The sequence below is a fragment of the Lepus europaeus genome, chromosome 6 (assembly GCF_033115175.1).
Source record: "Lepus europaeus isolate LE1 chromosome 6, mLepTim1.pri, whole genome shotgun sequence".
Lineage (NCBI taxonomy): Eukaryota > Metazoa > Chordata > Mammalia > Lagomorpha > Leporidae > Lepus > Lepus europaeus.
Window position 1 is genome coordinate 77,761,052 of NC_084832.1, and position 25,520 is coordinate 77,786,571.

The 25,520-nt window shown below is 44.2% G+C and overlaps 1 protein-coding gene across 5 annotated transcripts in view; it reads left to right on the forward strand.

Annotated features, from left to right (window-relative positions):
• Positions 1 to 25,286, forward strand: part of KATNAL1 (katanin catalytic subunit A1 like 1) — a 112,122-nt gene extending 86,836 nt beyond the window's left edge. For all 5 annotated transcript variants that reach the window (XM_062194412.1, XM_062194416.1, XM_062194413.1 and 2 more), the window contains exons 10-11: positions 18,811 to 18,937; positions 20,180 to 25,286. In XM_062194412.1, the coding sequence (XP_062050396.1) occupies positions 18,811 to 18,937; positions 20,180 to 20,378 (326 nt within the window). In that variant the 3' untranslated portion in view covers positions 20,379 to 25,286. The remainder of the gene's footprint in view (positions 1 to 18,810; positions 18,938 to 20,179) is intronic.
• Positions 25,287 to 25,520: the final 234 nt, after the last annotated feature.

The window sequence follows — 25,520 nt, forward strand, 5'->3', positions numbered from 1 at the left end:
GTTTCTCTGGGCTTGGCAGTCCTAGCACAGGGGCTTTAGCCATAGCATCCTTTAGCTGAGCAAAGGCTGTGGTTTGCTCTTTTCCCCAAAGGAGGGGGCTCTGCTTTGGCTGCCCGTCAAGAGCCTGGTTTAGGAACCGTGCTGTTTCCCTGTATCTAGGAACTTGTAACCTGATAGAGAAAAGCTGGGACTGCCTGAAGTTTGCAGAAGTAGGAATTTGCTGCATGGCCCATATCCTCTCTGGGGCTGGTTTTCTCTCCCCAGGGGAGAGGATAAGGGTTAAATAATTAACACTCTAATGGACTAGCAATGCTTTGTTTTCCTCCAGATACCTAGTAGCTAGTTTTGCTAGGAAGTTAAGACTCTAGACTGGAGTCTCAGACTGGGAAAGGAGACAGACTACAAATCATTTACATTTAATCATCTACATTATGGATTATTGTGCACCCCCCTCAAGAGATAGTCCCTTTAAGTCCTCAGTGAGGACCTGTCCAAATAGGTGCAGGACTATCTGAGTTAGCTGTTACTGAAAGCCCTGTTTTTAGGAACTGGCAGGGAGGACTTTCTCTAAGCTTAATACTATTGGATAGACGTTTAAGGCCTGGCTGGGTGTGTGAGGCCCAGACCTATCCAGGGGGTGCTGGAAGAGAATTGCAAGAGATGTGAATCTCCTTTAAGGGAGGCACCCTGTTGACTTGCATTACCTGGCTGGACTAGGAGGAGAGCTTTAATAGGAGGCTGGTAGAAATAGGCAACTTGCGTTTCACTGACCCTAGGCCATCCCCTCAATAGCAGTGGCTGGAGCTAGAAGCTAGGCAGAGGCTGGGCAGAGCTAAAGGCTTTTTAGCTCGGGGCCACAGGGTCTGCGGTTCTGAACCAGGAGTCCTTCGACACCCAGGGCAGTTCCGTGTCCAGTGACCATGCTCTTGGCAGAGCTGACAGAAGGCAGTTTCTGTTGCGGCAGCTGCTTGCCCAATGCCCTGGCTCCTTATATCAGCAACAGGTGCTGTTTGGGGTGCACTGGCCTTGCTGGGTCTCCTTGAGGGCAGATCACCGTGCAGAAAGCCATAGATTGGCCTGTTGCCTATCCTCATATCGCTCCTGCTGCTAGCTTGCTCCTCGTTCTCCTGGTCTCTAATAAAGTAGACCAAGGAGGCAGCCTCTATGTCAGTCAAGGGGGTGCTCAACCCAACCCTGATTTCTTTAATATCAGGGTGAGCTAAAAAAACTGTGGTCATGGGCAAATTCTGACACTTAGTATTTTTCTGCGAGTTAAGACCATGCCCATGAGGAGAACTATGACCTTTTAGGTAAGATCAACTGTGGTGACCTGCTTGCATACTTTGAGGTCATCAGTACAACTTTCTATTTGAAAGTCAGAGTTACACAAAGAGAGGAGAGGCAGAGAGAGAGAGAGAGAAAGGTCTTCCATCTGATGGTTCACTCCTCAATTGGCCGCAAGGGCTGGAGCTGCGACGATCTGAAGCCAGGAGCTTCCTCTGGATCTCCCATGCGAGTGCAGGGGCCCAAGGGCTTTGGCCATCTTCTGCTGCTTTCCCAGGCCAAGCAGAGAGCTGGATTGGAAGTGGAGCATCCGGGACTTGAACTGGAGCCCATAGGGGATGCCAGAGCTTCAGGCCAGGGCGTTAACCCACTGCACCACAGTGGGAATGACTTTTTTTTTTTTTTTTTTTTGACAGGCAGAGTGGATAGTGAGAGAGAGACAGAAAGGTCTTCCTTTTGCCGTTGGTTCACCCTCCAATGGCCGCTGTGGCCGGCGCATCTCGCTGATCCGAAGCCACAAGCCAGGTGCTTCTCCTGGTCTCCCATGCGGGTGCAGGGCCCAAGGACTTGGGCCATCCTCCACTGCCTTCCCAGGCCATAGCAGAGAGAGGGGCAACCGGGATAGAATCAGGTGCCCCAACCGGGACTAGAACCCAGTGTGCCAGCGCCGCAAGGCGGAGGATTAGTGTTAAGCCACGGCGCTGGCCTGTGGGAATGACTTTTTAAAATCTTCAAATGTGACTGTGAATCTGTTTATTTCTTTTAATCCTATCAATTTTTGCTTGTGTCCTCATATATTTTGAAGTCATCATGTTAGCAGGTGCAGAATTACTATTACTGTATCCTGTTTTCCTTCTGTTATTACAAAATGCCTCCCTATCTCTACCAGAACCCTTTGACTTACTATCTACTCTGGTATTAATTTAGCCTCACCGTCCTTTTTTTGCTTACCGATTGCTTATTATATCTGTCTTTGTTTACAGTGCAGTTCTCATAGAACTTAGTTTGGTCTTGCTGTTCATCCAGTGTGTCTCTGCTTTTTAACTGGAGTATTTAGTTCATTTGAACTTAGCATAGTTACTGTTCTGTTTCTGTTTAAGTCGGCCACCTTGCTATTTGTTCTGTTTGCTTCTCTGTACCTCATTTCCTAATTTCTTTTGGGTCAGCTAACTTTTTAGTATCTATTTTAGTGTCTTTATTGGATTTTTAGTTATACTTAATTGTATGTTTTAGTAGTTGCTGTAATGATTACAATATGCATAATTTTACGTTAAGTTTTTTTATTTGAAAGGCAGAGAAATAAAGACAAAGAGAGAATCTCCTGTCTGTTGGTATACTTCCTAAATCCACAACAGCTGAGGTTGGACCAGACTGAAGCTAGGAGCCAGGAATTCAGTCTGGGTCTCCTGTGTGGGTAGCAGGGACCCAACCACTTGAGTCACTGTCTGCTGCCTCCCTAGTGCTCATTAGCAGGAAGCTGGAATTGAGAGCAGAGCTGGGACTCAAACCCAGGCACGCTGCTACGGGATATGGGTGTCTCAAGCAGTGTCTTAAGCCTGGACCAAATGCTCAACTACATAAAACAATTTTTTTAATGCTTTAATTTTTTAAATTCTATGCTTGGATTAAACGTATTTATGCACCACCTTTACAGGATTATATGATTGTACATTTGCTCATTATATGTAGCTGTATCAGAGAGCTTTATATTTTTGTTTGCTTACTTACATGTTGCTGTATCACATTCTTTTGTTCGAAATTGAAGGCGTTCCTTTAGCCTGATTTGACGAGGAACTCCTTCAGCTTTTGTTACCTGTGCAGGTCTTTATGTCTTCATTTTTGAAGGGCAGTTTTTCCCTGTATAGTATTCTTGGTTGGCAGGTGTTTTCTTTCCGTACTTTGAATTATGTCATGCCTGTAATGTTTCTCCTGAGACATCTGATAATTCTCATAGAGTTCTCTTGTAGATGACAAGTTGCTCTTGTATCTCTCACGGTTCTCATTGACTCTTGGCAGTGTGATTGGTGTGTGTCTCAGGGTGGGCTCTTTGGGTTCATTCCACACAGAGTCCCTTTGAACCTTAAGTTGGAGGTTCACTTCCATTCTCATATTTGGGAGGTTTCGGGCCATCATATCTTGAATTTAACTCTATTCCTTTCTCTCCTTCTAGAACTCCCATAATATGCATGTTTGTCTATTTTGTGGTATCCCATGAGCATCCCTTAGACTTCCTTCACTTTTTCATTTTTATTTTTCCCTTCCTCTGACTCAGTTTCCTGTGGCCCATTCTTTGAGTTTACCGATTCCTACTCCTGTTTAAGTTTGCTGTTGATCCTCTCTGGTGAATTTTTTAATAGTTATTATTTGGCTTCATAATTTCTGTTTGGTTCTTTTTTTATGGCATCTTTCTCTTTGTTGAATTCTCTCCTTTTTTTAGTGCATCATTTTGCCTGATTCCATTTAGCTGTTTTTCTATGTTCTTTTATATAGCAGTGATGCTCTTTAATACGATTATTTTCAATTCTTTGTCAGAGAATTCATAGGTTTTTTTTTTAGGCTTGCTTCCTAGAGATTAATTTTTTCCCCCTTTGGTTGGGCCATGTTTCTCTGGTTCTTAATATGCCTAGTTATTTTTTGTTGTCATCTGTGTGTTTGAAAAAAAATGGCATCTTCCTGGCTTGATGAACTGGCTTGGGAAGACCTTCACCAATCAGCCCAGTTAGAGCTTTTGGGGTGGTCTCTCTCTCTAACCTTTTGTGGGGATGCCTCCTCTCTGGGCTTGTGTATGTAATTTCCCAGTGGGGTTTGCTGGTTTTTCAGGTGCTTATTTCCTCTTTCTCCCTCTGCTGTCTGTCTGTGGGTACTGTAGCCTCTAGAACAAGCTGCTTAACTCTCCTGTTCTTCATGCCTCTCAGACGGCCATGCTGTGCCAGTTCTGTCAGTGCTCCAAGTCATGGGAGTCTGATAACAAGGCACATGGAGAAACAGAGAAACATGGCCCAACTAAAGGGGAAAAATTAATCTCTACAGCCAACCCTAAAATTAAAAAGGCAAAAACCTCTGTGAATTACATGACAGAGAATTGAAAATAGATATATATATATATATATATATATATATATATATATATTAAAGAACTCAATTCCGTATAACAGGTCACAGATAAACAGCTAAATGAAGTCAAGAAAATGATGCATGAACAAAATGAGAACTCAATAACGCAGTCCCATTGATCGAAAGGTGTAATGTTAGACACACGTTCCATTCTTCTCTTTTTTTCCCATTCAAGAGGCCACAAGCTAGATACCTTCTCCAAACCACGTGGAGCCGTGCCAGGTTTTGACTGTGGTCTTACAAGTTTCTGTTACCACAAGGAGCTGCTGAGTTTTCCTTTGTTCTCAGAGTGTGCCCCGTCCCTGTGGTTGCTCTAAGTCTTGTGAGACAGAGCCAGTGCTTTGGGAGCTTCCTGAAAAGCTGCAGTGTTGGACATACCTTCTATCCTGTCATTCCCCCAGGGGAAAAGCTGCCAGTTCAGCTTCTCCTGCCAGTCCCACAGAGCTGTGCTGGCTTGCGGAAGTGGTTGACTTGGTTGAAATAAAATGGCTTTTCGTACCCATTTCAGTGTAGTCCTAGGCTTTGAACTTGCCTGAGATTCTGTGACTTCCTAACTGGTTTCTGGAGTTTTCACTTTTTTGATCATACATTGTTAAATCCTTGTCTCTGTAGGAAATCAAAGCCTGGGGCTTCCTGTTTCAATATCTTGCTGAAGCCACTGCTGGCCTGTTTTTGATGTGAGGTCAGCTGCATTGGTGTAGCTGTTTCCTTGTGTATTAGGTGTCATTTTCCCCTCTGGCTACATATATATATATATATATATATGTGTGTATATATATATATATATGTATATATATATATAAACCTTTAGTGGCAGATACTTGGCTCTGCAGTTAAGAGCTTGCTTGGGACATCCACTTGGTATAACACAATGCCTGGGTTCAAGTGCTGGCTCTGCTTCCAATTCTAGCTTCCTGCTAGAGCACACCCTGGGAGGCAGTGGGTGGTGACTCTAGCACTCGAGTCCCTGTTACTCTCCTGGGAAAACCAGGCTGCGTTCCAAGCTCTTGGTTTCAGCCTGGCCTAGCCCCAGCTGTTGTGGATATTTGGTGAGTGAGCAGTAGAAGGAAGATCTCTGTGTCTCCGTCTCTGCCTTTCAAATAAGAATGAATAAGTAAGTAAATAAATGAAGTTGTATCAGTTTTGTTGAGGAATACTTTATGTACAATCAACTTTATCTATTTAAATTCAGTGAGTTTGACAGTAGCATACGGGCTTGAAAGCATACCACAGACAAGGCACAGGACTCCTCTCACCCTGGGAAGATTCCTGTGCCCCTTGCAGTCTGTTCTTCCTCTTCCTCCAGTACCTCATTCCTTAGGCCAACTTGGACTTGATTGTTGTCACGGTGGATTATTTTGAATTTCACATCAATAGGATCACACAGTATGCATTTGGTGGCCGTGTTCTACTCAGCATAATGAGTAAATGTGCTGTTCTGTGTCGTTTTTTTCTTGGTGCACACGGTCCCATTGCAGAGGTGCACCGCAGATTATTACCCATTCCTTTCCTGTTAGCTAATTGGGTTGTTCTGGGTATGGGGCCACTGTGAGTGAAGCTGCTATGGATGTTCACGTTCAGATCTTGTGTGGACGTAGTTTCCATTTCTCTTGGATAAACAGATGTAAGTAAAACGACTGGGGCACGTGATAGCATCATGTTTAGCTTGTAGAAAGCTGCCTGGTGTTTTCCTGAGTAGTTGTTCCGAACATACTATATTTATCTTTGGGTTTTAGCAGTTGCGCTATGATATGTCTCTGTGGGGTTTCTTTGTGTGTGTGTGTGTGTGTGTGTTTAATTTTTGACAGGCAGAGTGGACAGTAGAGGGAGACAGAGAGAAAGGTCTTCCTTTTGCCGTTGGTTCACCCTCCAATGGCCGCCGCGGTGGCGCGCTGCGGCCGGCGCACCACACTGTTCTGATGGCAGGAGCTAGGTGCTTATCCTGGTCTCCCATGGGGTGCAGGGCCCAAGCACTTGGGCCATCCTCCACTGCACACCCTGGCCACAGCAGAGAGCTGGCCTGGAAGAGGGGCAACCGGGACAGGATCGGTGCCCCGACCAGGACTAGAACCCGGTGTGCCGGTGCCGCAAGGCGGAGGATTAGCCTACTGAGCCGCGGCGCCGGCTTCTGTGGGGTTTCTTTTTATTTATCCTGCATATATCCTGTGATTGAACTTTCTGATACTGTTTCTCAAGTCACTGGGGCTCCATTAAACCTTCCTCCAATCTTTTTTCTTTCTGTTCTTCAGGTTGGATAATTTCTGTTCATCTGTGTTTATGTCTGCTGCCCTTTGCTTCTGCCATTTCCAATCTGCTTTTCAATGTGAACACTTTCTTTTCCATTCAAAATATTGAATTTTCTAAGCCTCGTATTTCCATTTGGTATTGTACAATACGTATATTTATTTGAAAGCCAGAGAGTCATCAAGAGACAGCAGGAAGAATCAGAGGGATCTCTCATCTGCTAGTTTACTCCCCGAATGCCTGCCTGGCTGGGGATGGGTCAGGCAGAAGCCAGGACCCTGGTGTTCAATCTGGGCCTCCCACAGGGATGGAAGGAACCCAACTACTTTTTTTATTTGTTTGTTTTAAAGATGTATTTATTCGAAAGTTAGAGTTACAGAGAGAGAGAGAGAGAGATCTCCCATCTGCTGGCTCAGTCCCCAGGTGGCCGCAACATCCAAGGGTGGACCAGGCCAGAGTCAGAAGCCAGGAGCTTCTTCCAGGTCTCCCACGTAGGTACCAGGGGCCCAAACACATGGGCCATTTTCTGCTACTTTTCCCAGGATCAGAAGAGGAGCAGCTGGGACACAAACTGTTACCTATATGGGATGTTGGCATTGCAGGCGGCAGCTTCACCCACTGTGCCAGAAAGCAGACCCTCCAACTACTCGAGCCATCACCTGCTGCCTCCCAGGAGGACATTAATAGGAAACTGAGATTGGGAGTGGAGCCGAGACGTGAGCCCAGGCAGTCCAGTGTGGGATGTGTGGCACCTTAACTGCTGCATCAGGCACCCACCCCTGTTTATAGTTTCCATTACATTCCATTTCCTCCTCATTGGCTCACTGTCTTTGTCTCTCTTTTTCTTTAATTCTTTAACATTCTACCCTTCAAATGGGGCTTAATTCCCCTTCCCTTGAATATGGATCAACTCTGAGATTTGCTTCTAAGGAGTAGGATATGGCCGAAGTGATGCTAGCTGCCTTTCGAGACTGGACGGAAGGAAGGGTGGTTTTTTCCTGGCTCTCCCTGTCTTGGGTCTTTCAGTTTTGGGGAGGCCAGCTGCCGTGCCGTGAGCACACTCTGTGGAGAAGCCCACGTGGGAAGGAATCGAAGGCTTCTACTGATAGCCTGCAGCCTCTTGCCAAGCTTGGGATGAGCTGCCTTTGGATGACTGTAGTCTTGGTCCACATACGGTCCACAGCTTTGTTGGAGTCCTGGCAGTGGTCAGAGTTCTCTAGAGAAATAAGACCAGTAGGATTTGTATGTATGTGTATCAGCTCAACCGATGATGGAGGCAGGCAAGTCTGAGCTGTGCAGGGTGGGCTGTCAGAGTGGAGCCCGGGAAGAGCTCCAGTCTGAGGGTGGATTGCTGCGGAGGGGACATTCCTCCCAGGGGAAGCCCCTCTTTGGTGCTCTCCAGACTTCAGCTGATTGCATGAGGCCCTCCCACGTTAGGGAAGGCAGTCTGCTTTACTCCACCAACTTACACGTGCATTTCATCTACAACACCCTTATAGAGACACATTCAGAGTAATGTTCGACCACATATCTGGGCACCATGGGCCAGCCAGGTTGATACACAAAATTAACCACTGTAGACTCAAAGCTAAAACTTTACACATACAACCAGCCCACTCCCAGATTCCTGATGTACAGAAACTGTGAATATAATAAACTGTTTTCAAGCCTCTAAGTTTTAGTATAATGTGTTATTCAGAAACAGGTAACTAATACACTGCCCTATAGTCTTTGCCATTTAATTTTTTTAACTTTTATTTAATGAATATAAATTTCCAGTGTACAGCTTATGGATTACAATGGCTTCCCCCCCCCCCATAACTTCCCTCCCACCCGCAACCCTCCCCTCTCCCGCTCCCTCTCCCCTTCCATTTGCATCAAGATTCATTTTCAATTCTCTTTATATACAGAAGATCAATTTAGTATAAAGATTTCAACAGTTTGCACCCACATAGAAACACAAAGTGAAACATACTGTTTGAGTACTAGTTATAGCATTAAATCACAATGTACAGCACATTAAGGACAGAGATCCCACATGAGGAGCAAGTGCACAGTGGCTCCTGTTGTTGACCCAACAAATTGACACTCTAGTTTATGGCGCCAGTAACCATCCTAGGCTGTCGTCATGAGTTGCCAAGGCTATGGAAGCCTTCCAAGTTTGCCGACTCTGATCATATTTAGACAAGGTCATAAAAGACAGAGTGAGGATAGTAACCAATGATCCTAAGAGTGGCATTTACCAGGTTTGAACAATTATACAGCATTAAGTGGGGAAGAGGACCATCAGTACACACATGTTGGGAGTAGAGCCATTGGTGGTAGAGTAGAGGTTATGATTACAAAGGAATGAGGCCCAAGTGGACTAGACAGGGCCTAGAACAAAGGGCAGAGTCATTATTAGAGGAGCTAAGAAAGGTGCTGTCTAAGCTACAATTAAGTTTTCTGATTGAGAGGCAAATAGAACCTGATAGAAGGGGCTTGATAATAATCTGGTGGGCTTTAGGCCTTGTAAATTCAGAGGCCCAGACCTATCTATCTCTTCACATGGGGTATATCCTAAGGGAGGTGTGAACCTCCTAGGGGAAGGCACTCTGTTGACTTTCATTACTTGGCTGGCCTGGGAGGAGAGCTGGCCAGGTCAAGGCAGGTGGCATCTCTAACAAGAAATTTACAGTTCTGCCTGCAATGTTGCTGACCCTACTTGACCATCCTCTCAGCTGCAGTGGTCCCTTTGGAAGTTGGGCTGAGTGAAGGGCTTTTCAGCTTAGAGCCAATAAGATCTGTGGCTCTGCCCTGGGCATCCTTCGACTCCAGGGCAGGTCCATTTCCAGTGATCCAACTCTTGGCAGAGCTGCCAGGGCTCTTCACAAGCTGGCTTCTGCTGAAGCCCAGGCTTACCACATTGAAAGCCACTGCAGTGGACTGGCCTGTTGGGTCTCCTTGAGGGCAGATCACTGTACAGATCAGCCATTAATAGGCCTGCCACCCATTGCTTCTGATGCCTAGCTTTCTTTTCCTCCTGGTTTGTGTTAAAGCAGACCAGAGGATGCAAGTCAAGGGAGTGCCCGTTTCCCATCTCTAATCTTCGGTGGCCTGAACTACAAGTCTATAGTCACAGGCATGTTCTGTAGTAGTTTTTCTAAGGTAGACAATGCCCATGAGGAAAATTATATTCTCACTTTAAAACTTTCTTTCCCTTTGGTCTGAAAGGGAGGTTTTTTCTACTTACTGTATACTTCGCTGATGGCGAAGTGAATCTAGCTATGAGATTATTATTTAAGTTCTTATTTTGGTTATGCTATTGCAGAAAAATGTTAGCCATCTCTTTTATAAGGTCTAAAGATTAAATTGTGCATCCTACAGATTCCTTCATAATAGAATTAGTTTCCTACCTTGAGAATAGAGAAATGAAAGAACAAGTTGGGCTTAGAATAGAGAAATGAGGGAGCAAGTCCTAGATCGCTTGCTGACAATAGCAATATCACATGAATACTTAGCAAACCATTTCAACCATTAGATAACAACTTAAGAAAACATTTACCAGAAGGTCCAATGCCTTCTATAAATTTTAAGAATTAAAGACCTATTTGTTTATTTATTTGAAAGTCAGAATTACAGAGAGAGGAGAGGCAGAGAGAGAGAGAGGTCTTCCATCTGATGGTTCATTCCCCAGATGGCCGCAAGGGCTGGAGCTGCGCCAATCTGAAGCCAGGAGCCAGGAGCTTCTTCCAGGTCTCCCACATGGGTGCAGGGGCCCAAGGACTCGGGACATCTTTTACTGCTTTCCCAGGCCATAGCAGAGAGCTGGATGGGAAGTGGAGCAGCCGGGACTAGAACTGGTGCCCATATGGGATGCCGGTGCTTCGGACCAGGGCATTAACCCACTGCACCACAGCGCTGGCCCTATCATCATTCTAACGTTGCATTGTCTGTTTCTATTGATTACTTTTTAAGTTTTCTTAACTTGGGGTCACGTTTTGTTGCTTCTTTATAGGTAATTTTTATTATATGCATTACCTCATGTGGAGTCTGGCTTTTGCCATTTTCCTTTAAAGCACTCAGATTATTGGAAGAATGAAGAAAAATCCATTTTAAAATTCCTTGCAAGACTTGGCTGATGCATAAATGGTTGCATCTCATGTTTTGTCTCACTTTGGAGTTGTTCACCACAGAAGGGCAAGTCTGATACTACTCATTTCATCCTGGCCAAAAGTATAAGCCTCACTAGTGGACTTTAAAACTGAATAGCACATTGCTTGATTCCTTTGTAAGTGGACCTCAAGGCTGTATAACATAGTTGGTGAATTTTCTAGCTCACAGATTCCTTATATTTTCTTGTGTTGTCTTACTTTGTCTTCCCTGGCTGTTGCTCTGTGGTCTGTTACTTTGAATAATTTCATTCTTAAAATTAACTTAATTGCAGTAAAAAATAGTGGAGTGTGTGATAGTAAGGTGGAGAGTGAGAAATAATGAATTCTGACTGATGGGCTTAGTGGGACTCTATAGAAGAGGTTGCATTTAACTGAATTTTCAGAGAGAAAACAAGAAAGGATGATTGCATGAAAATGGATAACTCTGGCCAAAGCCTCTGCTAGAATGAACAGGTATGGAAGAGATAGAATAAAGAAAATCTGGACAGGTGCAAGGCTGGCAAGAACGGTTTAGAAATCAAGGCTTAAATATAATGGAAAGAAGAGCTTATTAAAACAGAAAATTAAAGGGCTTTTTATGAATACAAGTAGCCATGAAAAGAAAATTTTAATTGAAAATCAGGCAAGAAGCATTATAAAGAGAAGAAAGAGATGAAACAAGAAAAACCACTCCAAAAAGGTACATTGCCAGCTACGTAATTTGTATGAAGAAGTAGGCAAATTTCTGTAAGGCTGAGAATTAGAACTTGGTAGCAAGAAAAGTCAGCATACCAGGTGCTCTGAAAGCTAGTGGGGCCACAGACTTGTGTTGCTGCCGTCATTCCCGATGGGCACAGCGGGGATGACTTGAGTCCAGGGTCCTCTGGCGTCTTCACTCGCATGTCTGGGTCCCCAGTTGGGCCTGTCTCTCTGGAGCACCCGCACGTTGCCTGTGCCATCCACGTGGCCTTGGGTAGTCAGGTTCCATACATGGTAGCTCACAGGGCCAGGTGGGATTGCGCCACTGGATACAGTGGAAGCCGCACTGCATTTTCTGACCTGGCCTTAGAGATTACATCGTGGCACTTCTGCCATTCTCTGTGCTCAAAGTGCTCTCAAGCCCACCCACATTCTGAAGAGGGAGTTTGATCGCCTCTCATCGATCGTGGCCATCCCAGTAAACACCATCTGTCATGGTCAACCAAAGGCAAACTAACCAGCACAGGTGGAGCCCTAATGTGCTTTCTTCAAGTCCTTCTTCACTCCATGGATCTAAATTGTGACAGCAGCCCCCTGGTCCATGAACTCATTTGTCCAGCCCCCTTCACTTAATGATAGTTTGCTTTATTTTTACGATTTAATTTATTTATTAGAAACAGAGAGAGCTCCAACTGCTGATTCACTCCCTAAATGCCTGCAATACCTGGAGCTGACCAGAAGCCGGGAACTCAGCCCACGTCTTCATGTGGCTGGCAGGAACCCGGTTGCCTGAGTCATCAGCCTGCCTCCCAGGGTCTGCATTAGCAGGAAGCTGGAGGCGGGAGCTTGGGTGCTCTCGTGTGGGATGCAGGCTTCTAACGGCTAGCCTAAAACCCCAGTGCATATTTTGGTTTTTGACTGACCCCTAAGCCACCAAGGCACGACAGAGCATCTTAGGTGATGTGACTCTAGTTCCCTGTCACGTGTCAGAGTCTTTCTTTTTATTACTTGTTTTTGAAGATTTATTTATTTATTTGAAAGTCAGAGTTAGAGAGAGAGACACAGAGAAAGAGAGAGGTCCTCCATTGCTGGTTCTCTCCCCAGTTGGCCTCAAAAGCTAGGGCTAGGCCAGCCAAAGCCAGGAGCCAGGAGCTTCATCCAGGTCTGCCACATGAGTGGCAGCGGCCCAAACACTTGGGCCATCTTCAGCTGCTTTTCCCAGGTCCATTAGCAGGGAGCTGGATCAGAAGTGGGACAGCTGGGAGGCAAACCGGTGCCCAGATGGGATTCTGGCATTGCAGGCAGCAGCTTTACCGGCTGTGTCACACAATGCCAGCCCCTTGTTTTACTTTAAAAACAAAAACAAAAACACTTCACACCTTGCGTGCCCTTGTGTCTGCATTTATCAGTCTTCCGTTCTTTTCTAGTTACCCTTTATTGCATTCTGGCCCACACAGGCTTCCTCCTGCTTGCATGTCGTTATTTATGGGCTCCCATTTCAAGATTGTTCTCTCTTTCCTTCTGTTTAAGTTTCGCGGATTTTTCAAAGCCACCATAAGAGCTTTCGTAACTCCACGCAGTCTTCTTCCTGTGGCCTGCCTTGCTTGTGTGGCCTTCATTTCCTGAAGTGTTTCGTCTATGCCGGTGCTTTCCCAGGCATCTCTCAGTAGAAGTTTGTCCTGGGCCGGCACCGCAGCTCACTAGGCTAATCCTCCGCCTGCAGTGCCAGCACCGCGGGTTCTAGTCCCAGTTGGGGCGCCGGATTCTGTCCTGGTTGCTTCTCTTCCAGTCCAGCTCTCTGCTGTGGCCTGGGAAGGCAGTGGAGGATGGCCCAAGTGCTTGGGCCCTCGGATTGGCACAGCGCGCTGACCATAGCGGCCATTTGGGGGGTGAACCAACAGAAGGAAGACCTTTCTCTCTGTCTCTCTGTCTCTCTCTCTCTCACTGTCTAACTCTGCCTGTCAAAAAGAAGAAGTTTGTCCTGGAGTTTCACTGTCTCCTCGCAGTCCTGTTGGCTGATGGAGTGGTGGTGGTGAGAGTGCAGGGAGCACTTACTGAGTGCTGACTAGGGGCCAGCTTTACATGTGTTAACTCACTGAATGCTCAGGACTGCCTAATGAGGTAGATTCTGTTCTCCAAGACACTTTTAAACCAGAACTTACTTATTTATTCATTGACTCATTTGAAGGCAAAGAGAGACACTCCCCCATCCATTGGTTCCCTTCCCAAATGCCTGTGACAGCTGAGGGTTGACCAGGCCAAAACCAGGAGCCAGGAACTCTGGCTGGGGCTCCCACCTGGGTGGCAGGGACCCAAGCACTTGAGCCATCACCTGCTGCCTTGTGCATTCGTGGGAAGTTGGAATCTGGAGTGGGGCTGGGACTCAAACCAGGTGCTCTGCTTGGGTGTCCCAAGCAGCATCTTAAACGCTGTGCCACGCAGCAACCCCCTCGCTTTATGTTTGACATGAGGGTACTGAGGCACTCAGTATCCTGCCCAGTGTAGCAGAACAGGCTTGTGGTCCCAGAGGACCCCGGATTCCAGTGTACTCAAGAGGAAGAGAACCTGTTCCCAGGAGTTCGTGAGATACCGATGCATGGGTTTCAGAATTTTTCTTACCAGAATACTTTATCTTTTACTCTCACTTCCCATGAGTTTTTTTGTAGTGCCCTTGTATTATAAGAAGCTCTGTATGATTCCTCCAACAATGATTATTTAAACTTAGAACATGAATTAACTGTGTTATACAGCATTGGCATGTCTTTATACTATTATTAACACATTAATCCCTCCTTAAATCTTTTCACAAGGTTATTAAATATCGTTAATTCAGTTTTATAGAACTGATAAATCTTAACTTAGAATTTTCTGACTTGTTGCTGCTATAATCAGTGTTAAAAGTTAATTGCCCCCAAATTTGTAGTTAACAGGGAACAAGAAGGTTCCTTCTACTAAGCTTCAGTACCATGGGCACAGGTTTATATTCAAAGTTTGTGGTAGGTGAGTTAGTAAAGTTTAATGAAAAATACACCTGATAGACCAGTTAAGAACTGAGAACCCAGCCTGTGTTTGTTTAGCCAGGAGATTTCCTGGATATGGGTATGGGCCCAGACCCCTTTTCTCCTCCCCTCTCCCTCTTCTTGAGTGCCTGCTGGGTGGAGGGCCTTCTGGGCTTGGAATTCCCGAAATTCCTTCCGGTACAGGGAGGCTGGGCCTCAGAGCTCCCTTGATGCTGGTCAGGGGAAAGTCCCCTCTGCTGCTGCCCCCAGGAGAGGGCTGGGACCCACCTGACAAGGTTACCAGACAAGAGCCCGACTTCAGATGTGTAACTGCTGGTCTGCTTTCAAAGCTTGCATCTACATTTTTCCTCAGTCCATTGCACAGAATTCCCACCTTCTTCAAGAAGTTCCCATTTTCGTCTGCCCCCAAAGTTGTTTTGAAGTTGGCAGTCTGGAACTTTGTTTTTGAGAGAAAATTTATATTGAACTCCGTGGCTTAGGTCCTGAGGCCAGGCTGCGTGTAGTAAAGCACTTGGTTTACACACACTGTGGTATTCTAATATTGGGGCCGTGAGAATTAAGTGGTGCTTACTCACTGGCATCCACCTGCTCCGTGTGAAGCACAGCATCAGGATGCCCTTGTGTTAGGATTGGGGGTTCTTGGGGATGGCGTTGTGGCAGCGCGGGTTCAGCCACCGCGGCATCCCATGTGAGCTCCGATTTGGGTCCCCGCTGCTCCACTTCCCATCCAGCTCCCTGCTAGTGCACCTGGGAAAACAGCAGAAGATGGACCAAGTGCTCGGGCCCCTGCTACCCAGGTGGGAGACCCAGATAGAGTTCTGTGCTTCTGGCTTCAGCAGCCTGGCCCAGCACTGGCCATTTTGGCCATTTGGGGAGTGAACCAGTGGATGGAAGATCTCTCTTTCTCTCCCTGTCTATCCCTCCCTCTGTCTCTGTAACTCTGCCTTTCAAATAAATAAATAAATAAAACTTTTAAAAAAGCATTGGTTCTTAGGCAGCATCAGGAATACAGCATTCTGTGCAGTAGATGTGGGAGTTCCTCCCTCGTGCTTCCTCCTCCCTCCTTGCCATCCACCTGAGCATGGCACTCTCAGCTACCTGTTGAGCAGGTGTGCCCACCCCTGTGAACTGCAAGGATGGGCGTTCCCAGGACTAAGAGCTCTAGAGGTGAAGATTCTCTGCCCTTTCTTGGTTCTGGCAATGCCAGATGACACCTGCTTGTCTGTCATTTCACTGCAGCTACTCATGGTGTTGCTTTGCAGTGTGTGTGTGTGTGTGTGTGTGAGAGAGAGAGAGAGAGAGAGAGATGCAGTTACTGAAACATCTATTACAGTGTCCTGCGTATCTGGTAATCGGCAAAGCGGACAACCATAGAACCCCTGTAGGGCACGAATGGAGCATCCTCGGGGCTCTGCAGCCCTGTGGTGTGTCCCTCCCTCTCACAGCTCCCTTCCTGCCCTGCTGCCAGTCACTGTTAGTCCTTTCAGAGGAATGATGGACAGCTTCTCCTTAAAACTTTGTCTCCTAAGAATGTATCCCCAAACACACACGTTAGCCTTCTGCTGAACTGCACATACATGCGCTCACTCTGATTGTGTCCATGTGCGTCTTGCCGCTTCTGCTCAGTCTGTTTTTAAGATCATCCCTGTTGTCATGTGCAGGTGCAGTTCATTTTTGTGGTTGTGTCCTATTCCATTGTGAGAGTCGGCTCCGGCTGATCTAGCAGGTACTACAGACCGGGAGGCTTCAACAACCAATGTTGATGGGCCCACAGTTCAGGAGGCTGGGAAGCCCAAGAGCAAGGTGCTGGTAGGGCCGGCTTCATTCTGAGGCCTCTCCCCTTGGCTTACGGGCGGCTGTCTCCTTCCCACGCCTTTGTGAGTATGTCCATGTCCCAGTTTCCTCTTCTTGGAAATGCACCTGTCTTGTTGGCTGGGGGCCCAGCCTGATGACCTCTGTGAAGGCTCTGTCTCCAAATGCAGTCACACTCTGAGCTACGGGGGTTAGGACTTCGGCGTAAGAATCTATGATGTGATGACGTCACAGTCTGTCCTATCATGAGATGGATATTTTGATTGTTTCCAGTTGGGGCTATTATGAGCATTGTTGCTAAAAATGTCCTTGCCCGTGCGTAATGGTGACAGTGCCTGGGTTTCTTCAGGCCAGGATGGAGCATTGCATCTTGGCAGTAGATCACTGGACCGTAGTGTATATCTGTAGCAGCAGTGGGTGAGTCCAGTGTTTTCCAAGGTAGCTGTTCCAGTGCAGAGTCCTGTAGATGCATATGACAGCTCTTGTTCTGCGTCTCCTACATCTGGTAGTGCCAGACTTTTTAATTTATACCAGTCGGTCGGTGCACACAGTTATCTCATTGTGGTTTAAGTTGTATTCCTAAATACAACTTAAAAAATGTCACTAAAAAAATTTCAGTATCTTTTTCATTATTTCTTGGCCATTTGGAGTTTCTGATATATCTGTTTAAATCTTTTGGCAGTTTTTCTGTTGGGTAGTCTGCCTGTTTCTTACTGATTTGTAAGAGAATTTAAATGCTCTGGAGACAAGTGCTTCATTACTTCCATGCCCTCATACTCTGCCTTGTCTGGTTTCACTGTGCTTACTGCCTTTTGATGAATATAAAAGTTCCAAATTTAAATGTAGTCAGTTTTTCAGTCTCTTCCTTAAAATCTGTATTTTAAGAATTCTTTCCTGAGGTTAAGATTTCTTTCCTGTATTCTAAAATGCATGTGATTTTGCATTTTGTATTTAGGTGTGATGTACCTGGCACAATTTTTTGGGTTCAGTATGTGATAGGACCCTATTTCATAGTTTCCGGGTGGATAGTCAGTTGTTCTGTCATTGTCCATGGAGAAGAAACATCTTTCCCCGCTCAGGTGTCTGCAGGGGATGCTCGGGTCGCTTCTGGTTGTCCTCGTCTGTATCCTGACACATTGCTCTGTCTGCACGAGAGTGTCGCAGCGGCTTCACCCTGTGGCCTGCTCGCCACCTGTCTTGCAGTCCTGTGTGACAGCCCCTCTCACCCTGCTGTTGTCCGTCTCGAGTGTCTTGTCGCCTCTTGGTTCTTTCCGTTTTCACAAAAATTCTAGTCTGCCTGTCAGATTCCATATGCGGACCTGTGAGGAGGATCTTTGCTGGGATGTCTTGGCTTAGTAAGATCAGTTGTGGAAGAATTATCAATGTGGTGAAAAACAAAGCAAAACAAAAACCTGACCCTGGGGAACTGTTTGAAATGAGAGAGAACTGAGGACACACACTAACTAAATACACCATGTGATGGTGTGTGAAGTTAAAAAAGTCAGGAAATGGGAACATTTACTTTGAATTGTGTTGGACGATACTAATGTCCAATGTTAAATTTCCTCATGAGGCGGATAATCCTGCGTATCTCTCTGTTCTAAGGAGGTCCACGCTGAAGGATTCCAAGTGCAGTATCCTGATCCAACAGCTGGCACAAAAGGGGGGACGGAGAGGAGACAGCTCTCGAATGAATGATGGTGGCAAGATGTTAGCAGATGGTGCACCTCTGTGAAAGTTAACCGAGAGCCTCGATTTTTCCCATAGATTTGAGGGTTTTTTTTGAAACAATAGTTGAGGAAGTTTTATTTTGTATTTCAGGAAACAGTAGCAAGCCAGATAAACTTCTTACACATCATCTTAGTGCGCTGTATTAGTCAGATTTGCCACCAGAAGCAATAGTGAAATGGCAGGCATGATCGGTTATTTAAAAAAAAAATTCTCTGATTTGTCTGAACTTATTCAGTATACATTTAAATCATACTGCAACATCAAATATCCGTAGGCTTGGCCCTCCAAGTAAAAAATACATTAATGAGCTTTTTGTGCCAATCGTTGGTTTCCAGGAAATTTTGTGAACTGCTGGTGAGAGTTGTGGAAATCTGTATTGTACGAAAAAGTGAGCAAAGTAATTCACAGGAGTTACACGCCAGCAGCCTCACTTGGTAAAGTGGAGCTAAGTACTTTCTATTTCAGGCGTTTGTGGTGCTTGAATACTAATGTTTGTTTTCTTTTTGGATAGGAGCTCAGACCCTTTGTTCCCCTAGCAGGTATTGTCAGTCTGTGAGGGAAACTGAATTTTCTTCTCAGTTTTCAGTTACCGAAGCAGAGGCACATGGGAACTCAGATGGCTCCGGGAGTCACGCAGGGCACTGGCCGCACCAGTGGGCTCTCAATTCAGACCCTTCCTGGCGTTGGTCTCTCTCTTTTCCTCAATGCTAACGTGATTTTCCAGCAAAGGGATGTGTAAAGTAAAGCATCTAACAACAACAATCTCCTCACAGCAAAAGGAAGAGCCGAGCTTCTGAAGATCAGTCTTCGCGAGGTGGAGCTGGATCCGGACATTGAGCTGGACGACATCGCCGAGAAGATTGAGGGCTATTCTGGTGCTGACATAACTAACGTGTGCAGGTATTCTTCGGCGCCCTGGGACTTAGCTACCGCTGAGCGAGCTGGCGGGAAAGGTCAGGGCGGTCAGCATGTGACAGCAGCAGCAGTTTCTTTGGAGTCTTCCCAGTTGTCTTTTTTTTCCTGTATACCTTCGTTGGTTATTGTTAGAGAAATAAGTAGACAACAGTGTGGTCACATATGTCTTTGGTTCTTTGATTTTTAAGAAATAATTATGTGTCTACCTCAGTAGTGATGACTTTGGCAACCTAAGGTTAATTCAGCTACATCAAGGCAAAGTGGCGTCCCTTGGTTTTGGTTGGCACTGTTTGGCCGCATGAAGACGAACAGAGTTGATCAGTTTAGGCCATGGGAGATACACAGACGCTCACTCACTCACGCGCTGTAAAGTTTCCCTTTCCATTCAGAGGTGTCATGATTTTTAGGCAACTCAGCATCACTCAGTGAAGAGGATTTTTTTTCTAAGTTCATATTTTCCTAACCATGCTTAATACTTGAATTGACTTCAGTAGCTTTTATTTAAAAACCGTAACATAGCCTGTTTTTCTCACCTTTCTTCGAGTGTTTTCCCTGTGCGGGTTTAGCCTTAATGGCAACTCAGTAAACTCGGCAGAGTGCCTACTATCGCTGAAGTGAAATAGTAGAAATATTGAAGTTTTGATTGGCTCTGCCTTCCTGATAACTTTTTGTGAGCTAGAATCATCCGTTTCTTCCAGACCTTCACATTTATTTACTTCAGACAGAGCTGAAGTGGGATCAGCAGAAGCCATAGCTTATACCTGTAGTTGCTAATAAATACTCCATGTAGGGAATTCCGCATCTACCGTATTGTGAATGTATTCTTGTTCCAGAGAGAGGCTCCTGAGTTTACCCCTCTGACTAGGCCGTAGACAAATTCATATGTAGTTTTGAATTATCTTAATGCTACCTTATGTTCACTTCAAAGTGTGTAATTTAATATTTCAAAATTTTATTTCACTTTCCTGAACTTCTTGGCAGTCTTTGATAAACAGGTGGAGAAAAGAAAATACGGTGCTATCTCAGCTCAACCTAGATGTTTAGGGTTTGCTAACTGTACAGTTCATGATCTAAAGCCTGTTTTAACTTCAAGATGTCAATTGAACATTTCTAAGCAGTATCATAAAAAGCATAGTGTTTTGAATGTTTTTCAGGAACCTTGTTAGGAACGAGAGCGTTTAACGCATTTGCAGAAGTGGCCCGTGACTGACTGTGGTGTACTTTTAGGGACGCCTCCTTAATGGCCATGAGGCGGCGGATCAACGGCTTGAGTCCGGAGGAGATCCGCGCCCTTTCCAAGGAGGAGCTGCAGATGCCCGTGACCAGAGGAGACTTCGAGCTGGCCCTTAAGAAAATTGCCAAGTCTGTTTCCGCTGCAGACTTGGAGAAGTATGAGAAATGGATGGTTGAATTTGGATCCGCTTGAATTTTTGTCAGCTCTTTGATTTCTGGTAGTTTTATTTATAAAAATGTGAAAAAATTCCTGCAATTTTTTTTTTTAAAAAACAGGTTCAGAATTTTTCATTGGATTTTCACATACAGGAAAAAAAAAAAAGAACAAAGAATCCTAAATGCAGTTGAGAAATAAGGAAAGCTCATGTAGAGGGCCTGACGGTCTCCTTCCCAGCTCTGCGCTGGTATTCCATGTCTTCGTGCGCTAGCATTGGCTGCAGTCACGAGCGTGCAGCGAGACCGGAGAAAGTGCTGTGGACGGTGGCGGGAACTGGCTTTCAAAAGATGTAGAAGGACCTGCGTCTCTCACTTGTTTCTGTATTATTTTTTTCTTGGTTGTTTTGAGTTTTACCTTTGTGAACATGAGGGACCTATACATTGACTTTAAACATCAAAACCGGGTTTGTGTGAAATTCATTGTTGTCAAGGGACGAATGGTGGTAAACTTTGGAGGAACGAATGAATTTGCTAGCTAAGCCTTTCGGATTCGATCATTACTGTTAGAGTCTATCATATAGTTAAATTCCCTACTCTTCCTTGTCCCCACCATTGATTCTGTCAGCTGTACAGTCATTTCTTGAGCTTTATTGAGGAATAACCCAATACTCTGTCATTTTTTAAATCATTCTGCTAGGTTGTTTCTCTGTTCTAAGTATTTTTTGGTGTACTTCTTACATTTCATGTTGGGAAGGTGGGAACAATATTCTGATTCCATGAGATGCACTTTTACCTTCTAGACTTCTGAAAAGTTTGTTTTCAGCCTTTTTTTCATCATCTTCAAATAGAGCCGCGATTTTGTTCTGCTGCAACATCACTTGATTTTTGTTGAGTTCAACTGCAGTATTTTAGATTCTGTGACATTCTCAAGAAGTCCACTCTCTTACGGCTATTGCAAAACAAAATCTTCACAATTTTCCAGACAGCTTGTTTAACAAAGCAGCATCATACATGAGTAACTCATTTTAAATATTTAGAATTTCTCCTTGTCTAGGTTGAGAACTTGTACGCATAGTAAGATTAGGATAAAAATCTGACACACTCACTCAGTTCATATATTCTTTCTGTTAGACAATATAAAGAAACCAGAGAGTGTAAATGACATATATCTAATCACAGAGAGAGTATCCGATTGTTAGTTTGTAATACATTGATCCTATTTTGATTATTGGGCAATCTATGCTGTAATGATCAAGCTTTCTAAAATATATAATTTGATGGCATCCTGAATTTTCATTTTTTGATAGCATTTAGTGGTTTAAAAGTAAAAATAATGTAACTTTTTACATACTTTAAAAAAAAAACCCTTAAAATCTTGCTTAAGAGATTTCATTATTGTTTCCCTACTAATAACTATAATTAATGCCTTATGTTCTTTCCAGAGAACTTTTGTCTGACTCCTTAAACTCCAGTGTTCATCTGATGCTATAAATCACCTCTTTCCTTTGAGACACGGATTATAAGAGTTCACATCATAAGGCATCATGATTTCACTGTAATTGAATTAATTTATCTTAAAAACTGAAATGAGAGTTTTCTTTTATTCATGAACTTTTAAATGAAGTAATGAGTAACCCCATTAGGATGACCCCATGAACTAGTACCATCTAGTAATGTATTTTTTTTTCCTACATCTTAGGGACAGTCATTGAAACATTAGTGTTGTAATTGTTCAAACTTGCTTGTAGTATTTTAATTGATTAGTTAGACTTTTGCCAAATTTTGTATTATTTATCTTGGCATGCATTTAATTTCCGCCCTGAATTCTTTATGGATAACAACATGGCAATTGTGATTGTGTTATTACCAGTTAGGCAGTATTTGGAGACTCAGACTTCTGGAAGCTTATCTTTAGTGAGTCCAGTGTGCTTTTTGTCTCTCCTGTGTTTCTCATTTTGCTCTATCAGTGGACTCTGTCTATCTTAAACCCTTGAAGGATCTTGGTTTTCTACCCAAGCTTTAACATTCCTTGTGTATACATGGTCTTTACTGCACAAGACAGTGTGTTGCCGTACTCCGAGTGAGACAGAGCCATTCAGTTTTGTTTTATGTGCTAATAGCAGATGTGTTATCAGAGCAGCAGTGTTTGGCTCGTGTAATTCCTCTGCGACACAGCGACTCGGAGACTAGGTTGTGTGTATCCTGCTCTGTAGATATCTGATAAGACAGTCCCTGCATCGGGCAGACTTGCATTGGTTGCCTGCTGTGTACAGGACCAGTGGGAAGCTCCGTGGCTCTGAAGCTGCACCAGACAGAACAGTTCTGACTTGGCCCCTTTTCTGATCACTCTCAGCTTTGTGCTTCTGAAATTAGGGTTCAGATCATAGATGGGGAGGCAGTCTGGTGTCCTTAGGGAAGATAATACATATAAGTCTTTTTCCTTCTTTGGTGTGCTTTAAAATGAGAACTGATGCCGTTTGTTTGAACGATATGACTGTTGCGGATTTATTTTAATGAGCTGGTTTTTATCATTTTCAGAGCTACATATGTCTTGTAAGCATGTAAACATGTAAGTGTGTTATGTATTCACTGAAAACATTTTACTCTCCGAATTCCGTTTTTGTTGTTCTGAAGGAAATGAATATTGGTGACATGGAGCAGACAAATGGCTGTTTAATGCAGGCTGCCACCTTGCAGTGATCCAAGGAGAAAGCCAATGATGGCATCGTGACGTTATCTTCCGGTCAGCACCAGTGTGGTCATTTCAGAATGACCAGAACACACATTAGCTGCCGACCTGTCTTCAGAAATACCAGGATGTCTTGAAAAGGAAAGCATGCCGCACTCTGGCTGTGTGGCCAGGGCTTTGTTTGAAAGTTCCTGATTCTCAGTTTTAGTGATGTGATATTTGATGCTCAAAAATTGGCTGAAGTGACTGATGACTGAAGAAGTAAGCAAGTAAGCATCTGGCAAGTCAGCCATGAATGGACACACAGGTGCATCCGTGTGTGTGCAGCCCACATTGGTGGTGTGGTTGTCACTCTCTCTGCCCATGTTGCAGTGATAGGCACTCTGGTTTTGGATAGCTTGAGTTCATTCGAATTCCTTCATAGGAAGTCAGTGCCTACATATCCTGCTGAATCTGTGCTGAGAACTGTAAAACCCTGTTCAGCTCCCCTGGCTGCGTGTCTCCGTCCCCCTCCCTTAACTCTAGATAAAGTAGAGGTTGCAGGCAGGCGTTCAGGCTGTGTCAGTGCACTGTGGCTCCTTCAGCATTGTCTTTGATATTGAGTCTTCTTTTTTTTTGCATGATGGTAGATTCCCACTCTTTTTATATCTTTTTTATTAACCATAAATCACCTTATGTTGTATCCTGTATGGAAGGCATAAAATATTATGGGTGTCTGCTGACCTTTTTCAAGAAAAGGCTGTGTTAATTACATTGTGCGTATGATGAAAAATGTATAACTGCTCTGATTTCTTTTTTTGTGTCTCTTGTTCCTTCAGTTTTGATTGTGTAATACTTTTACATGCCACTTAGTTTGTGATGCACATAATATTTCTGTGAATCTAAGACTCTCATAGTAGGAAGAAGTAATAATTACATATGAGGGTCATGTTAGGGTGTTAAAAATATTTAAACCCCAATTGTTGTACTCTCATCTGCACTAGTTATTTTTTGTAGCAAAAGCTGAGAACTCTGATAATTATTTAAGTTGACCTATTTATAATTTAAAGCTTTTCATACTTATTTATTTAATTTTTTTGTACATTTGTTTTTAATATTATTTCTTAATGTCGACATTGTGTATTTTTTACAAAATCAAATCCTTAAGATAATAGGTGTGTTTTTAAAGCATCCATCTCATGAACAAGAATTCCTTGAATTTTCATTACAACTTTTGGCAGCCGGCAATTCCTTAGCTTTAATGATGGTTCTAAGTTTCCGGGTGACTTGGTAATAAAAACAGAGGAAATACTAAAGTCATGTCCCAATTTTTTTTATTTTGCTTTTTTCATTTCTTGAGAAAAATAAACAGAACTAAAACTTAGGTATTGGTTTGTTACCAGCACTGTGTAAGTTTTGTACATTTGCAAATTTGGCACAGCAAATAGGGAATGAATATAAAGTTCCCCCCTATGAAAGAAGTTGCATCTGACTTTATGTTCAAATATGAAATGCACTTTTCCTTTGCAAAGTCTGAAGTGACTAAATACCGCCCTTTGGAAACCTGGGTCTTTGCACGTTATTCCTGGAGTCTACCTCAGTTTACAGGCCTAGTTTTAGGGCACAGTGAGTTGATTTCAAGTCAGTTCATCCCGTGTTCAGATTGCTCCTTTGAGCATTTCCTTCTCTCCTGCTCCCACCTGCCTCGCATTAGCTGTTTTTGTTAATTTTGAAATTTTTATTTAGGATATTTTGTGTTTCTTCAGCAAAACCATATACCCCAATTAAGCCTTTGTGAAGTGTCTGAGGTCCTTCCCCTCCTGCTGTAGCCTGTTTGGTCGTTTGGCTGTGTTGCAGTTTCAAACACAATGTGCACCTGCTGGTGAGTACGGACTAACGTGACAACATGAACAGTTTGGGAGCCCCTGAGTCCTGCGCACACTCTCGAGAAGAACCAAGTGGAAGAACCAAGTGGCATGTGCACTCCAGTGCGTGGCAGCGGGCCTCACCTTTGGCGAACGCCGTGGCAAACGGGCCAGCAGGAACACAACACGGTACAATGGTCTGTGAGTGTGCTGTTAAGATCTCTGTTTCAGTGTTTGTCTTCCAGTATTGGAACCTAATTTACAAACAAACAAAAACTCAGAAAAGAAATAAAAGATGTTTCTGAACTGTAATCATCGGACACTTTTTTTTTCCTTATATTTTGTGCGGTGCTTTGCTGGTCTCCCGAGCTTAGTTGTGTTTGTGTGTGGGCTGTAATTTGGTAATAAATTTCTAGAGTGCTGTTGTCAGTGTTTCCTTTGTGGTTCATTTTGATGTACAGTCACCGGTGGGAGCAGCAGACCCTGCACTAGTAAGGAAGGACTTCTCCCACGTTGTTTCTCATAAAACCACGTGTTCTAAACCGGATCTTTGGGGCTTACTGTGCATTGGATTGTGATAACAGTCTCTGGGTTGATGCCAGTAAGATGTGTAATTTTTTTTTTTTTTCATTTAATTCTGACTAGG